Source organism: Rhinolophus sinicus, linkage group LG09 (assembly GCF_036562045.2).
Source record: "Rhinolophus sinicus isolate RSC01 linkage group LG09, ASM3656204v1, whole genome shotgun sequence".
NCBI classification, from domain to species: domain Eukaryota; kingdom Metazoa; phylum Chordata; class Mammalia; order Chiroptera; family Rhinolophidae; genus Rhinolophus; species Rhinolophus sinicus.
Genome location: NC_133758.1, coordinates 12,644,678 through 12,662,688, shown reverse-complemented (window position 1 = coordinate 12,662,688; position 18,011 = coordinate 12,644,678). Strand labels below are relative to the sequence as shown.

The window sequence follows — 18,011 nt, the reverse complement described above, 5'->3', positions numbered from 1 at the left end:
ATATAGCATGCCCCCTCCTGAGGACATCTGACTTGAGCTCTGCTTCTGAGGGGAGCAGGGGACTGACTTACTCTCCCCAGGGAGGGGAAAAGACAGATGGTGGGAAGGGGGGGTCCTGTGTGAGCAGCTGCAGGGCACTGTGGTCAGATGGCTAATCGGACAGGACCCAGCATCCAGGGAGGGCTCCGTGACTGTTGCCTGAGCTCATCTGGGATGTTGCACCCTGGCCCAGTCGGGCACCCTTTTGCTCTGACTGTGATCCGCAAATCCAGCCCTGATCCCTGAATGCCTACCTCCCTCCTGCCCACGGGACACTCCCTTTGAAGGATGTTATTGTGGGAAGGACAGGAAGCCAGCAGGTCTGCGTGCTGAGTGCAGATCAGAGGCTGAGTGCAGACCCATAACTTGCTGGGGGGAGGGGCTCCAGCGGTCCCTCCCTTCCCATCTGTTACACCTCACCTCAGGCCCTGACTCCCACAAAGATGATGGGGGTGCTGCTGGGCCACGTGCTCTGCCCAAGTGGCACTACCCTGAATTTTTAAATGCAGCCCACCCAGATCCGGGCACCTCCCTGCCACAACCTCACGTTAAAACTCTAGACCCGGCTGTCCGGTTCGCAGCCACCAGACATGGGGCCCATTAGATGTGCTGCAAGTATAACACACACACCAGGTTCTTAAACACTTAGTAAGAGAAAAACGTATGTAAAGTAGCTCAATAATTTTTTATATTGGTTTCCTGTTAAAGTGATCACATTATGGATTTATTGGGCTGAAGTATATTAAAATGAATTACATCTGTTTCTTTTGACTTTTAAAAATGTGGCTACTAGAAAACTAGGTGGCAGATGTGGCTCGAATTATATTTCTACTGAATAGCGCTGGTCTAGACATCTTGTGCCTTACCCATCGTCTTTGTGGCTGCTTCCAATCCTGCCTGGAAGGAGGTCGGGTGTGAGGGAAGGAAGGAAAGAATAAAGCAAGAAAGGGAGAGAGAAATAGGTGGCAGGAGAAAGATGTTTCCATCCAGGGAGGTGACCTAGAGTCAGGTCTCAGTACTGCTGGATGGTTGGGCCACCTTGGGCAACTCACCCAAATTTCTGTGAGCTAGAATTTTCTCATCAGTAAAACAGAGGTAATAGTTGCCTGACAGGAGTATTCTGAGGTTTAGAAATAACCCCCAAATCGCCCAGCGCAGTGACCAACCTGTATGACTTGCTCAGGGGAGTACAGTATTTTTCCATCGCAGCACCTGAGCCAGCACATGACAGGTGCTTGAGAAAAGATTTTGACCCACGAATGTTTGAGGTGTGGGTGGGAGGTAATCGCCAACCCCATCTGTCGTGGAGCATTTTACCCCATTTCTATGTGCCCACCTGCGGGACTGAATGGAACCCCTGTGGAGTCACCTTCCTCCACCTGGCTCTTTCCTGCCAGGTTGCAGCCTCTTCACATGTATTCTGTGTGCTTGTTGGTTGCATTGTTCTCCCTCGCTCCCTGGGGACCCGTCTGGGAAGTGCCCAAGTTCCACCTGGACAATTGCCGGCAAGCGTGGTGGACGAATTTGCTGCTGCTCAATAACTTCCTGTCGGTCCGGAATTCGGTGAGTCCCAAGTTGTTGGCTGTGAAAAGTGAGTCACCCGAAGGTGGTATCTCACTTCACACAGTTCGGTGAACTTTTCAAGGGTGAATCCAAGTCTGGTCCCCTTTCTTCTGGCATATGCTCTGGAGTGATGGTGCTGCTGCAGGAAGGTGGGCTGTGGGCAGGGAGACTAGCCTCTTGTGACAGGGCAGCGGATACTGCACCAGTCTTGGCAGAGACAGTAACTGTGAAAAGCAGAGGGAGGAAGCAGGTAGTGGGCATGGAAGGGCCAACCACCTACGTGAGTGTCCTGGAGGCAGCTGACCTGCTCCATCACGGTTCCCGCCCCAGTCCATGTCACCCCACAGGGAAGAGACACTTCTTCACCTCCACACAGAGAGCCTGTAATGGGATGGAATATTGCACCACACGCTCACCATAATGAATTCTGTTTCAATTGCGAGCCAGATCTGACAGAGCAACACATATGTATATATTGGTCGTGGCTTCCCTAAAGCCCCGATTTCCTCACAATGAACTTGGAGCAAAGCAAATGAAAGTGAAATAGCTGTAATTAAATCATGTCCCTGATTTTGCATATGCTTTGAAGTACAGCTGTAAAGAGAATCACTAAAGTGTGGCTAATTGCCGCACATAACCACTTACTAACTAGACGGCCGCCTTCCCTTCTTCCCAAGTGCCAGCAGCTTCGACAGGGCGTATGTCACCATGTCACCGTATAACTGCCTCCAGGTGGGCCCACGTCTGTGCCAGGGCCCACAGGGATAGTCTGGGCTGTTGGCCCAGATGTACTGACTTGGACCCTGTGTGGGAACCAGTGGCAAGGACATGATCCAGTCGCCTCTCTGAGGTAAAGCACCCCTGAAATCCTCGGAAGCAGAGGTGTGAAGGCCATCAAGCCGTGGGCACTTGCCAATTTCCCCTCCATGGAACTTGTCTCTAACTGGGACAAGAAAAGCTGTCACTTCTGTTGGATAAATCTGGTCTCGCTTGCATGGAAGGGGAGGTGACTTTTATCACTGAAGCACTGGACAGAATTGCCCCCAGGAGATCAACTATATGGTGATGGAAAGAGAACTGACTCTGGGTGGTGAACACACAATGTGGTATATAGATGATGAATTACAGAATTGTGCACCTGAAACCTATGTAACTTTACTAACAATTGTCACCCCAATCAACCTTAATTAAAAAAAAAAAGAATTGCCCCCCAGGAATTTCCTCACATTGAAGAGGTAATACAGGTAACTGCCTCATTTCACACAAACATGGACAGCCTGTTGAACGATGATGTGGCTTTGACCAGACGATCTCATGTCAATCATGCGTGGGAACTCTGGATTTCCCACATACTGGTCTGGAGCCAGGCCTCTGTTCTAAATGGAAACCCTCTCTCCACCAAGAGTGGGGGTGGGGAGGGCGGGCAAGTAAGGAAGAGAGAGCAGTGACCCTTCTGACCCCAGCCACACTGTAATGACAATTGTTCCTTACATTCGTGTAACAAGATAGAGTTTATCTCCCACAACTGTCCTAGGAGATTAGCTATTATTGTTATTTTTTAAAACAAGAGAAAAAACTTGTCTGAATTTCCATTTTGTAAAATGGAACCTACCCTCCAGGCTTGGTAAAGGATTTTAAGAATATAATAGATGAAGTGAAGGCTATGAAATAGCTGTAACTCAAAATTCCTTGCTCTTCCCATGGAAATCCCCCCGCCTCCTGAATTCCTTCTCTGGTCCAGGAAGGGAAGACCGTGTGAGGCAGAGATGGGACATGATGGAGAGAAGTAACTTTTCCTCTCTTTTCAGTGCAACGGCTGGACGTGGTACCTTGCTAATGACTTTCAGTTCCATCTCACGACACCAGCGATCCTCTTGGTCCATGGAAAGTGAGTCTCATCGGGCAAGTTTTCTCCCCACGTGGCCTGTCTCTCAAGCTCCTTAGAGGGTGCTCCTGTGTGTGGCTGTCCGACCCTAAACATGCCAGATCTCAGAAGCTAAGCAGGGCTGGGACTGGGTCGTACCTGGATGGGAGAGAGTGTTCCAGTTCTGGGCAGAGCAGCCCTTACATTTTAGGATATGAAGTTTTCAGAAGAGTTTGGAACGTGGATTCCTCCACTGTTTACCTTCTGCCACGTTCTCCTCTCATCTTTGTCTCACACACATCAGTCGTTGTTGTTATAGAGTTGTAATCAGTGCGTATGTAACATCTCGTGCTCAGCTTTTTCTGTTTAACTGTTCTCATAAACATTTCCACATATTGACAGGACCAGCACACTTGCCAGGTGTAGGATTTATATACTATTTTTATGGTTGGGCATCTAGATTGTTTCCAATTTTTCAAGATTATAAATGGCACTACAGTGAATGTCTTTGAATACACTACTTTTTCTCTTAGTTATTTCCTTGGGAACACATACGCGAGTGGAGTTACTGGGTCAAAGGGCAGGAACAATTTTGTGGTGCTTGTCACATACGTATCGTGAGATTGCTCTCTGGGAACAGTGAAGTAATTTACAGTGTCCCAAGTCACACATCAGCATACCTGCTGTTCCCCATTGGACATTTATCACCTGAATTTTTGTTAGTTTTAGAGAAGCTCAAAGGCCTCAATAATTCATGGAGAGACTTATAGTTTGTGGATTATCCATGCCATATTTTAAAAGATTTATTCTTCTCATTCGTTAACATATGTGTTCAATTTAAAAACACTGGGAAAAAAACATTGGGATGAACAGAGGGGAGCACAGTCACCCTAGACCCATTTCCTCCCTCCAGGAGAGGCGAATTTCTTGTCAATATTTTGGTGTGTATCCTTCTGATCTTTTTTCTGCGTAGTTTTTTATATGTGAAAGGATTCTGCAAAATACACTTAGTATCTTTTTTTAATAGTTTTAAAGAATAAGTATTTCCCTATATTACTTTATTTTTAAAGTAAACAATTTTAATATCTGCATAACATTCTATTCCATGAATGAACTATAGTTTACTTGCACCTTCCCCTGTGTTAAATACTTGGATTATTTCCAATTTTGTGCCTTTATAAATAATAGTCTGATAAACATTTTCATGGTAACCATGTATCTCCAACCCCAATGGTTCTTTAGAAATACCCTTAAGAAGAACCACTGGGTCAAAGGGCATAAATGTCTTTTGGGATCTTGAAGCATAATAACAAATTACTTCCTTTAAATGTTGTATCTATCAATACTCAGCTCTCTGGCCATCTAATTACACCGTTGCCAATATGGAATATTAATAGTAAAACAAAACAAAATATAAACTTTGTTATTTTGGTACATAAAAAGAAACACTCATGTTTCACATCCAACTTGTGTTTGATTATTAGGGGGCAGAGCTGTGTTACAAATATGTGTTGACCAGCTCTGTTTCGTGGTTACATTTTATGCCCTGTATAAGGCACACATTTAAATCTCAGGCTGCCCTGTGATGGCTCCCATTCAGGCCACATGCAAACATTCAAGCTCCTGGGCAAGGAAAATGCATCCTCATTTTAATTTAATTTAAGAATTGAACACTTCTTTAGTGTTCAAAGAGGCAAATCTGCTTCTTTACATCCGTATCTTAAACACACAAAGCCTTCTAACTGAAATGTAAAAGATTTTTCAGCTGGCCATTAAAAAAATTGTTCCATAGCTAACCACTATGAGGTGATTTGCTGGTATAGTGAGTTTGAGTCAGAAGACGCGGGTTCAAATAATGACAGGTAAATGACTAACTGGGGGACCCAGGGTAAGTCACTGGACTCTTACTGTCATTTTTCATATCCATGAAATGGAGGTGAAAACACTTCACATCAGGGTTGGAGGACAAAGTGAGGTCGTACGTATGGGAACCAGCTCAGTGCTTGCTTGTTTGTGATGTGCACCCACATGTGATCTCAGTCACCTGTGCTTTGAGATTCCATGTAATTGTCGTTGTTGTGCGGGGGACCCGCTCGCTGCGCCATTTGTCATGCGAGGCGGCCTGTGGGGTCTCTACTCCCGCTCCCCACATAAGAATGCAGGATACGGTGAGGCCAAAAAGGAACACCCACCGAGTCCTACCACTCTAGTCTTGCTGGCGGCTGGGTTGGAGACACAGGAAGCAGGAGCCACACTATCCGCAACCTGCCGTCCACTTGTCTGCCAACCAACCTCACTTGCTAGCTGCAATCCGCTCTTGCTAGCTCAGCCACCATCTTCTTGCTAGCCCCCATTTTCTACTAGTGTAGCCACAGCAGTTATATTAGTGGCCAATGGCTCACTGGTTACAGCTGACGGCCATCCAATCACAGTTGATGGCCATTTACTACCTGAGCCAGCACCTTTCTATGTGAGGCCGAGAGCCTGGAAACTGCACTCCTGGCTCTGTCCCCACAGCCATTGTCTGCAGCTACCATCCCTAAGCAGTGGCCGTCCCTCGCCTTTCCCAGTCTCTTCAGGTACTGGGAGGAGGTTGGCTGGCGAAACTGCTGAGTGTCTGCTCAGTTGGACCTGTTCAGCATTGGCCATCTCACTGTCTTCTCTGTACCATTCCTATTCCACAGCAGGTTCCCTCATCTGTATAGCCACTCCCCTTCCTCGGTTTCCTCTCTCACCACCCTTTGTGGTAGATGTTGGTGTGGGACAGACTTTAATGAAGGCTTCCTGGATTGGAGGTTTTGCGTTCTTCTTTGACTCAGCCTGACCCCTTCTCACACATTTCCGGCTTCACCACTTCTCAGTCCCTTCTGCTCTGAAGGAGGTGGGTAGATAAGGAGACCAGGAGCAAGTACCCAGTCCCTGGAGGGTTGGGTGTCTGTCCCTATATGTGTATTACAGAGGGAGGGAGAGGTGAGGCCCAGGTTCTCCACTACCCATTCCCCCAACCAAAGCATCCTAATCTCATGTCTTATTTTCTAGGGGTGCAGGAGGAGGCAATTTTTGATAGCATAATAGAACTGATAAAAGCATATGAGATCCACTATGAAAATAAGATCTGATGGTCACGTTGCTATTTATTATGGGACTAAAGGTAAAAAAACAACAAAAAACTCTGAACATCGTTTTCTAGAACGACCCACCACTCCATGTCTACTTTATTTATACCCGCATCTCCCCAGGATGAGGCCACTGAGAGCAGAGGCAATCAGAAATGAGTGCCATCTCCTCCCTTCACCCCAACACAGAATCAGGCCAGGAAGCCAGGAGTACATAAGGTGCCTGTGGGAGGGGTGGTGAACACGGTCCCCACCCAGACCCCTGAGAGGGGTCGACTGATCACCTGGAGCGTTCCTGGTCACTGGGTCCCCTGCTGCCAGGGGAGGAGCTCCCTGAGCCGGTGCTGAGACACACTCAGGCCCACCAGGGCTCTCTACTTGAGTGGACTCTCCCTCTAGCAAGAAAGTCAAACCCTAAAAGCTCCCTCATGGGATGGGGAGCAGCTGGGCCCAGCAGAGCCAGGGCTGGCCAGTTCTCTGGGGCTGTCAGTCTGTCATGGGCTACAGCCCCTCGGAGGGCTCTGGAGACTGCCGCAAGTGCCTGCAGGGGCAGGCGCAAAACATCAGCGGGCTCGGCCGCCCTGCAAAGAGGAGAAAGGGCAAGTCTCTGCACGCTTCCTCAGAGGTGGCATTTGCAGTAGGATGCTCTGACTGCTGGTCCGAGTAGTTAGTGAAGGGAAAGCAAGAGAAATCCTGGCAAGGATGATGGGGGGCAGACAGAGGCCTTTGAGGCAGCCCAGAATCTTCTCAGACCAGAGGGAGACACTCTGCTCTTCCTTCCTCCTCTTGGATGGTGGCCCCCAAATGGGCCTTTCTGAGGGACCAACACTAGTGAGAGAATGGGGTTGGTGATCAGTGCTTGAAGTTCTGGGCCTTTCTCAACCTCATTATCCTGGGGGCAGTTTCCTCCACGAGCCAGAAGATACAACCGCTGATCTGAATTGGCCGAGGGAACACCTTAGCACCAGGCCATGGGTGCTGTGGCCAAAGGTCCTGCTCAGCGACTCGGGCTCAGGAGGACAAAGGACTAACAGGAGGGAAGGTGGGGCATGTGTCGCTATATGCCTGTCTGGTTGTTTTGGTACTTCTGTGTATCAGTTTGCTCGGCTGCCATGACAAAGTACCATAGATTGGGTAGCTGAAACAATAGGAATTTATTTTCTCACAGTTCTGGAAGTTACAAGTGAGAGATCAAGGTGTTGGCAGCGTTGGTTTCTTTGGAGGCTTTTCTCCTTGGCTTATAGATGGCTGTCTTCTCCTTGTGTCTTCACATGGTCTGCCCTCTGTACGTGGCTGTGTCCTAATTTCTTCCTCTTGGAAGGGCACTGGTCACATTGGATTAGGGCCCATCCGTATGACCTCATTTTACCTTACTTAGCTCTTTAAAGAACCTACCTCCAAACTAAGTCATATTCTGAGGTGCTAGAGGCTAGAATTTGGGGAGGCACAATGCAGCCCATAACAGTCTCAGGCAGCTTTATTAGTTGAGTTAGCTAGGGGAGACTTGTCTGACTCCTAAGACAGGTGCCCTGCATTGGGCTCAAGTTCCCCATGGAGTTAAACAAATATTTATTTGGGTGAATGTGAGTTTTTCTTAGATGGCTTGACTGGATGGTTTACCACTCACCTAGGACAATCAGTTCTTAGCACCTCCCCAGTTGACACCTGGCAGGAACCGACTTGAGTGTCCTTGTGACTGAGGAGACCTGACTCCAATGTCAGCATCTTTCCCAGAGGCTGTAATAGAAGGCAGATTCCAATCCTTCAGCTAAAAGCCAGTACTATCTAGACTTGTGACTCTGCAACTACATTTAGCTTTTACATGGAGGGAGGGATAAAAGGTAGGCTTGTTTCCTTCAGAGGACACAATCACAAAATATCAGTAATTCAAGGACAGAGCCAGAGGGTCTGGCAAAAGTCGCAGTAAATAGACAGCACTGTTACGATACCATCCCTGCCCGTACTCACGGCAGACATTCCTAATCAATCACAGCACTATTGAGCTAAGACTCCTCTGTTCCACCCAGTAACACTAACCTAGAATTGGCACTCTGGATGAAAATCATTTGCTCCCTGTATCACTATGGTGATAACTGAATGGTATCTCATCCCTTCTTCATGAAGAACCTTGGCAACTTCAAGTGGAATAGGATTAGCAAAAGCATCATCCAGGCGGAGTTGTGCACGTGTGTTTGACATTTCTCCTACATCACTGCAGATCCTCTTGGTCCCAAGCCCCACAATTCTGAGTAGGTACAACCAGACAGTGCTTCACTCTGAGCCTGTGTCCCTAAATCTCATTTCCGGCCCCAGCACCTCCTACATACTATAGCTGGGACTCCTTCAGGAACTTACCCATGCACAATCCCAAAGAATGGAGGAATTAATTTGTGTGGGGTCACCCTTGACCCACGGGGGATAGAAGACAGTAGGAAAATGCTTCCCTCTTTCATCCCCCAGGGCAGTTTTCAGGTGCATTTCATAGGACTCTGCAGAACATTCTGGAAGAATTGAGCATTAGCCACTTGGATAACTCATCCTTGCATTGACTTTCCCTGCTTCTCTGTTTCACTACCTCATCCCTCATTCTACCCTCACACGAACTACGTGCACCCAGGTATTTGTCTCAGACCCTGCATCCCGGTGGGGGGTGGCAGAAATCCCCAGATTCCCTGCCTTTGTGCCTGGAGTGGGTACCTGTGCACCCAGTGTCCCATCCTGCCTCGCATAGTTCATTTCTTTCCTAAATCAACCACCACTATGTCCCTATGTCCGTATGATGCTTCATAGGTGACAAGAGATATTCCCAAGCACGGTCTCATTTTGAGCCACAGAGAACCTCGGGGGGAGGAAGGTAAGGATGCCTTTACTATTCCTTTCTAGACAGGAAACTCAAGTTCAAGGTCCTGCCCAAGGTCAAGTCTAAAGACTAACTCAGGTTCTCCAGTTCCAGCCCAGCTCTCACTCCACTCAGCCACAGCTACCCCCATATCAGCCTCTCTCAAAGGCAAGCCTAGCAGGGTGCACGGCTGATTGCCAAGGTTTCAAGTCTTTCGCGTCCATAAATTTTGCAGTGAAGGAAACTGAAGGGCACTCCCGTCAATGTCCTCTCTTCTTTGCAGAAGTAAACATGTTCTCGTCCTCCTCGGGGCTGTGCTGTTCTTGGCGACGTTCACTGCCACTGCTCTGCTCACAGTGGCTCATGGCCTCCCGGTGCCAGATCCGTCAGAAGCAAGGTAACTGCGGTTCCCAGGCGGCCGAGCTCTGTCCCTCGCCTGCCCTTACAATGGCCAGGACCTCCCAGGGAGGGCAGCTGCAGGAATGCCCGGCGGTTTGCACTGTGCTCACAGGCTTGTGGAAAAACTGGGAGGGAAATGTTTGGCCTGGATGGGAAAGTTGATTGCACTTTTGTTTCGAAACTTCTGAACCTTCCAACTTGTACTAGGGGGGTGTCTTCTCACCACTGAAATGCTTCTCGGAGGAAAGGAGCGCCCCCACGTGGCTGTACTGTTTCTCCTCCAGTGGCAAACTGCCGCTGGGAGGCTCTATTGTTGGATGGAGAGATTTGAAACTTGAGGAAGTTGGGGTTACTCCTTTAAGGTCACCAGGCTAGTAAGTTGCAAAGGTGTCAGTTGAACCCAGGACCTTACCCACTAGGCTATTTTGCCTCCCCAAGGAAGTATGTATAACAATTCTTCCTTTAAAACACGTTGTGTATAATTATACAAGAAAAACTTCCACATTAACCTGTTAATCTATTCTCAGTGCAGCATTCAGAGTGAGAAATGAGTGCAAATGAAAAATGAGACCTTGTCAGTCATCTGCTCCAATTCCTCCAATGGCGATCCATTGCTCCCTGTGTGACCTCATCCACCTCTCTCCTAGCTGCCGACTCTTGGCTTCCTCACTTCCACACGCCAAGGTTGCTCCCTCCTCGTGCCTTTGCATTTGCTCCTCCCTCACACTAGAATGCTTTCCCTCTAGAATCTAGGTGTGGGCAGGGCTTGCTCCTTCACTTCCTAAAGGTGTCTGTGCAAACATCACCTCAGAGCAGCCTCTGCTGACCTCCCAATGAAAAACAGCCCAGAACCATGCCTGGTCCATAAGTGCTCAGCGTGTATTTGTGAGTGGAATGAATGAATGAATGAATGCACCCTAGGCCTTCTGACCTGGGGGGCATCGTGTTATGGCCCTCCCTCATGTTATTGTGTCAGAGGAGGCTCGCTTCTGTCTCGCCCAGTGGTTCTCAACTCTGGATGCACATGAGAGTCCCCTTGGGGGGCTTTTAAATCCCACTGATTCTCCCAGAAAGCACCATCTCAGCCCAAAAGAACCATACTCTCCAGGGGTGTGGTTCAGGCAACTGAATTTTGTATGAGCTTCCAGGAAGAGATTCACTTCTTTCAGAAGAGGTTCACTTCTAAGAACCATATTTTTAGAGTCAGCCTGACATACCAGCCACCAGAAACAACTATTGACAATGAACGCAGCCATCCTATTTCCTTGGGATCTAGGGCGGAGGGGCTGAAATTCCAAATTTTAGCCTACAGCAGGATCACGAGGTCACTGTGGATTGTTACTGAGGAAATAACCAATGTACCCTCAATTTCCTTTGGATTTTCTGATTGCCTCAATGAGCATCTGAGAGACCAGACCAAACATAACCTTTTGTCTTATTTGCTGTGTTTTTAGTGAGAATGCGACTGCATTGTATTTCTTGGAGTACTACACTAAGCCCTACTGCCGGTTCGGGCCATTCCTCGTGGGCCTCTTTCTGAGCATTTTCATGCACCAAAACCACCAGGCAAACATTCTCAAAACCAAGGTAAGGTTTCCCCCTGCCTCACTGGCAGGGCCAAATCTGTTTGTGATGAGGGTGACCCATCTGGCCAGGCTCTTCCAAAGCCACGGCAGGAGCACTTTATTGTGTTGGCATGTGCTGGCGATGCCTTGGTGCTAGAGAATACGAGGGACCTTATCTCCTTGCCAGAGCCTGACTCTCCTTCCCTCATTGAATCCCTCAGAAAGCACCAGACCTGGACCCCAGTGGGGTCCCATCCATCAGCGCCTCGGTACAGATGCAGGGAAACCACCAATATGGGGAAACACACTCAGTGAGATTACAGTGGCAATGAGATTACTTTTCATAGCACATGCTCTTTGGTTTCGATGGCCAGGATTCTCGGTCGGATTTAATGGTTCCATCTGAGATTCAGGATGTAAGGTGTCTATAGGGAGAGCAGTTATTACTGTGCCCTCTGGGGTGGGCCTTAAGCACACAGTTCCTTCCCTGGCTCCATTGTGAGTAGTCATTCTGGTTCACCAGTCAACCATGTTACTGTCACTCAAGCCGGAAACCTGGGTTCATCTTGGATGCCTCCTGCTGGTTGCCCACTCCGCCCCATCCCACCAGCCACCATGCCTGCCGAGTGCTTCTCCTGCCATCTTCTCTTAGCCTCTCTAACTGACCTTGTTGAAGCTCTTCTCATTCCTTGTCTGGACTTCTTCAGTACTTTTCTTGCCTCCAGCCTTGTTGACCTCAAATCCATCCTTGGGCAAGCAGTTTTAAACACGACCTTGGCCTTGGTCTTGAGCTGTGCAAAACCTTTTTAGTGGCTTCCACTGATCCATAAATACCACAAGACCTGTGGGCGGGACATGCGTTACCCACCTCCGATTCCCCAGCACTTGGTTCTGAAATCCTGATTCTCCGCAGGCATTCAATAAATGAATGAAAGAATGATAATTTGCTTCTCAGTGGAAGGACCAGGAATTCCCTTGCACGATTAGGGTACAATGCCGGCCCCAAATTCCCTGTGCTGGGCCCCACCTTTGTTTGCCTAGGTCTTGTGGGTACCTCACCTAGACATTCCAGCGAAGGCTGTGGTCCTTGGAAAATCTTGTGGTACTCATGGCAGGAACAGGAGATAGGGCTTAATTCGAAGGTACGGCTATACAGGGGCCTACGTGACTTCTCCAATAGGTCAGAGTTATGATATTACCCTGAAATGCACAATTCAGTTGTAAATTACAGTGGAGTGCCATTAAAGAGGTGCTTCAGGGTCGCCCAGGTTACATGGGTGCCCAGGGAGAAAACGGGTGCAAGCAAAGGGGACAACCTAACATGGAGATGGAACATTCGGGAACCACTCTGAGGATGAGGTTAGGACCAGAGAGCATGGAGTTAGACCACAGTCAAGCTGAGCTGGAGAAACAATGGAGAAGGATGGGTCAAAACTTTTAGAAGCCAGAAAAGAAGGACACAGAGGCCAAGCTGGGGGCAGCTGGGGCATATGCCATGGGCTAGGAATGAGGTAATACAGTGTGCATTCTAAGTAATGGATGGAAGGGGATTCCCAGCTAAAATAGGGTACTTGTGGAGAGCCCTTGAGGAAAAACCTTTTCTATAGCCAGAACTCAGGACAGGAACTTGAGAACCACGGAAGAAAGAGATTCTCTTAGTGACAAGATTGTGGATGGATAAGATGCTAGTTCAATTCAATGTAGATGTCGTCATAGCAGCTTGAGAACTGGAAGAGAGAAGCAGGGGAGATCCTTAGAAGATAGATCTGAGTCTGAAAAGGTCAGGTAAGGTGACTAAGATCTAAGATATGGAACTGAGCCCAGGAATAGAATTTAGTGATTAGGGTGTGGCCCAGGTAGGGGCTGTGTGCTAACAGCCCTCACATTCATGGTGGGGGCAGAACCAATCAAGAAACCTTTGGCTTAGGGACAGCATGAGAGATTAGTAGTGGTGGGAGTGGGTTAGTGCATTATCTTTTTTCTTTTCACTTTCATTGAAAAACGATTCAAGATTCACAGCAAAGTAGCAAAAGTAGCCCAGGAAGTCTCATGGCCGTTGACAACCAAGAAATTGACACAGCCAAGAAATTGACATTGGCACACTCCATAGACCTTAGATCCACCAGTTTTATGTGCACTCATTTATGTGTGTGTATAGTTTTGTGCAATTTTGTCACATGTGTCCATTTGTGTAACAACCACCACAGTCGAGGCAAAGAACTTCTCTGTCACCACAAGATCTCCCTGGTTCTACCCCTTTATAATAACACACCCCGCCCTCCCCTACACTGCCCCACCCCTAACCACTTGTAACCACTAATCTGAACCTTCCGTTTTAGTCAAATTTGGGCACTGATTGAGGTTTACAAATACATACCTAAAGTGACAGTGATAACACATAAAAAGGAAGTTGGTGTAACAGGGAGTAAACACACAATGGTCCAAACGCACTATGAATGGCATCTTTCCTTTCCCTGTAGGCACAGGCTCTGCTGGGGTGGATTTGCTCCCTGTCCATCATGTTTGCAGTGGTCGCTCTGGCCTACACAATGGATGACACCTCTGTCACCCCCTCAGCTGCTGCTGCTCTCTACCAGGCCCTCCACCGGACCTTGTGGGCAGCGGCGGTCGGCTGGGTCGTGTTTGCATGTCAGGAAGGCTATGGAGGTATGATGCCCATGTGGCTCACACGGTCCCTTTAAAGGTAATTCATGTGGAAACAATGCACACAGAGGGCTTTGGCTTGTTGATGAGTGACTCAGAAACATCAATTTGTCCTACAGACTGAGCACAGAGCCCAAAGCCCATGTTCTGCGTTTCTGTGAGACAGTTGCCTTCTCAGAGAGTTGATTATTCAATAGGGTTGGGAAAGTGGAGAGACCGGGAGACTCCACTAGGCTGAATAACGGTCCCCAAAGATATAAGGTCCTAATCGCTGGAACCTAGACGTGATTAAGTCAAGCATCTTGAGATGGAGAGATTATCTTGGATTATTCGAGTGGACCTTAAATGCAATCTCATGTATCCTTATAAGAGGGGCAGAGGGAGATTTGACCACACACGCGGGAGACGGGATATGAAGAAGGAGCAGAGAGATTTGAAAATGCTGGCATTGGTTGGAGTGATGTGGCTGCAAACCAAGGAATGTTGGAAACTACCAGAAGCTGGAAGAAATAAGGAATAGATTCTCCCCTGAAGCCTGCAGAGGGGATATGACTCTGGCAACACCTTGATTTTGGCCATGACACTGATTTGGGACTTCTGCTTCCCAGATTGATGAGAGAATAAATGTCTGTTGTTTTAAGCCACTGTGCTTTTGCAATTTATTAGAGCAGCCATAGGAAATGAATCCAGAGCCATACAAAGTAAATACATTTATATTATAATTTCAGATGCAGATAAACACAGTGTCTAAAACTAAAGCAGGAATTGGAGGGTAACTGGAATAGGGGTGCATTTGCAAATATGTGGTACAGAAGCATTCCAGGCAGAGGGAGATGCTAAGGCAGAGGTCTGCAGACTGGAATGAGCAGAGCAAGTGGGAGAAATAACAAGAAGACCAGTGAGACAGGGATCAAGGGTCAAGGGGACAGAGAGATGGGAAGGAGGACAGAGAGGACGGCAGCAGACAGGTCCTGCAGGAATTCAGAGGCCGTGGGGAAGAATTTGGATTTTATTCTAAACACCATGTGACATAATCTGATTTGTGATTTAAAAAGATTAATCTGGATGTTGCACGAATGAGAGCAGAGAGACCAACAGATCCATTACGAAGCTACTGTAACTGTCTGTGGAGGAGCACACGTAGGATCCATTGAGGGTGTTAACAGAGAGGGGGTGAGAAATGCTCAGCTTCGAGATATGTTTCTAAGAGAGATTGACAGCACTCTGTGGGGTTCGAGACAAACAAAGGAGTCTGGGGTGGTGGCAAAACTTTTGTCTTGAGCCACTGAGCCAACAGTGCTACACCACCGGGTGCGTGAGACAAGGCTTGTGCAAAAGAGATGCAGAAGTTTCCTTTTCTTTCGTGGCTTAAAACAACAGAAATTGATTTGCTCACTGTTCTGGAGGCTAGAAATCCAAAATCCAAAATCCAAAATTCAGGTGATGACAGGGTCCTTCTGGAAGCTCTGGGGAAATCTGTGCCATCGTCTCCTAGCTCCCGATGGCTGTCGGCACCCCCTGGCCCTCCTTGGCTCATACGTAGGTGCGTCACTCCAGTCTCTGCCTCCATCTTCACGTGGCCTCCTTCCTCGTCTCTCCTCTGCGTCTGTGTCTCCCTTTGTGTCACTTATAAGGATGCCCGTCTTTGGAGTTAGGGCTCACCCTAATCCAAAATGATCTCATCTTAATTACATCTGCAAAAACCCTTATTCCAAATGAGGCCACATTCTGAAGCTCCAGGCTGACGTATGTTTTGGGAGACCACTGTTCAACCCACTACAGATAGCAGGAAGTCCTATGCAGAGAGGGACTTCTGACTGCATTTAAGTATAATTAATTTAAAGGAAATGGCCACAAGCTCGTGGCTATTATATGGGAAAGCACATTTCTAGAACTATGTCAAGTTATGGAATCTTTGCCCTGAAAGAGGCCTAGAAGTTGATCAAAGCAAGCTGCTCAATAACAGATGAAAATGGTATGTTGGCGATGGTAACTGCCTCGGCCCAAGGCCCAGCAGCTGGCGAGGGTGCGCCTTGAATCAGAACCTGGGGGAGTGAAAGGACTTGGCACCTTGTTTTATATGTGGACTGTTTGGTGCTCAGGGGTTAAAACCACATTAAGGAAGTAAACTGACTATAAACTCAATATTAGCATCTCATTTTTTCTTACTCCTGCAATGGGAAGTTGGCTTTAATTTTTTTTTTTTTGGTATATTCTCTTAATAATTATAATGAATAAAGACCTTCTTGCAAGAAGTTCGCAGACTTAGGTGCAGAACCCAGAGGGAGCGGTGGTGACAGGGTACCTTCACAGGCCCAGAGAGGGGAACTTGTGCCTCCGTGAATGTGTACCGTTCCCTCCAGGTTTGGTAAACCGGCTGCTTTCCTGCGGTATGTGGACTTTCCTGGCCGGCATCAGTTATGCTTGCTACTTGGTGCATCCTACCCTCATCATCCTCTACAATGGACTTCAGGAAACGCTTATTCACTACACTGACACCAACATGGTGAGTAGGCCCAGCTCTCAGCTCTGTGTAGCATCCCGCTCAGTTCTCTTCTGCAGCAACAAAGCTACCTATTGGCTTTGTGAGAAGCCTGGGTCTGTTGTTGTTGTTTTTGGGGGCCTATTGTTCTTTGTTTTTACTTCAGCACAGGATTACATCTTTGTTGTATCTTTAATGTGTTAGGACTGTTTGTCTACAGCTCCACTCATGCAGCCAGGATGATACAATTTAATATCCAAACACAATAGGACTCTTGAAGTAAGATTGTGTCCACTGTACCCCTCTTTCTCTCCAGTTCTATCTCTTCTCCGGACACTGTTTGCTGACCTTCATCGCTGGGCTGGGCCTCACACTCTTCATTGAGAAACCATGTCAGGAACTGAAGCGGTGCCTTCTGGGATCAATGCCTGCAGGGCCAGGAACATTCTAGTAAAACCCAAAAGAATGGATGGCCCTTTATTGGTGGTGATGGACAGACGTAGGGGTGGCCTCATTTATGTAGTGAATGCTTGTGTTCCTGAAAAGGGGTGTGAATCTGATTCTGTGAATGTTTACAGTATGTAAGTTTCCTTGTTTAATATATAAAAGAGTTCTAGGATAATCTTTTTAGTAGCATAATAATCACCCTCTGATGTACTTTTTAGCAAAAAACAAATTCTGGATATTTTTGATCTGCTTCTGTATTTTCTATATAAATGATCACAGGAAAACATAAAATGTAGTAAATTTAATGTAATTTGGGTTAAAATGCTGACTTTCCTTATTAAAATTACAGTATGTAGTTGTCCTCACCATAATTGTATTTATGTTATTATAATACCTTTGTAGACTCGTAACTTTTTCTTGACCCCTCGGTGGTATAACTCACTAGCGTGTGCAATTATGGCTTTGTTGTTACAAACCTTCCAAACATTATCTTTTCTACCACGTGGTCCCTGTTATGGGTTAAGTTGTATCTCCCCCAAAAGATATGAAATCCTAATCCTCCTAGTACTTTAGGATGTGTCCTTAGTTGGAGATAGGATCTTTACAGAGGTGATCAAATTAAAATGAGGCCATGGGGAGTGTGTGTGGCCCTAATCCGACTCATGTCCTTATAAAAAGCAGAAATCTGGACACCAGTGACAGATATGCACAGAAGGAAGAACATGTGAAGACACACAGAGGGAAGATGGCCATCGTCAAGCCAAGGACCACCCAGGATGGTGGGCAAACCCCAGAAGCCAGAAGAAGCCAGGAAGGATTGTTCCCCGGAGCCCTCACGAGAGCACGGCCCTGCTGACACCTTGGTCTGGGATTTCTGGCCCTTGGAATAGTGAGGTGATACATTTCTGTTGTCTGAAACCAGCAGTTTGTGGTTCTTTCTTTATTATTGCAGCACTAGCAAACGAATATAGTCCCTCAACAAAAAGTCCCATTGGAGAAGGAAGAGACCTTAGCAAGTGGTTTCTATCTTGAC

The 18,011-nt window shown here is 47.4% G+C and overlaps 1 protein-coding gene across 2 annotated transcripts in view; it reads left to right on the top strand.

The window, feature by feature from the left end:
* LOC109446167 (O-acyltransferase like protein) overlaps positions 1-17,653 on the top strand; it is a 51,282-nt gene extending 33,629 nt beyond the window's left edge. For both annotated transcript variants that reach the window (XM_074339881.1, XM_074339882.1), the window contains 7 exons: positions 1,437-1,602; positions 3,411-3,490; positions 9,705-9,818; positions 11,275-11,407; positions 13,866-14,052; positions 16,413-16,555; positions 16,848-17,653. In XM_074339881.1, coding sequence (XP_074195982.1) covers positions 1,437-1,602; positions 3,411-3,490; positions 9,705-9,818; positions 11,275-11,407; positions 13,866-14,052; positions 16,413-16,555; positions 16,848-16,982 — 958 coding nt within the window. In that variant the 3' untranslated portion in view covers positions 16,983-17,653. The remainder of the gene's footprint in view (positions 1-1,436; positions 1,603-3,410; positions 3,491-9,704; positions 9,819-11,274; positions 11,408-13,865; positions 14,053-16,412; positions 16,556-16,847) is intronic.
* The last annotated feature ends 358 nt before the right edge of the window (positions 17,654-18,011 follow it).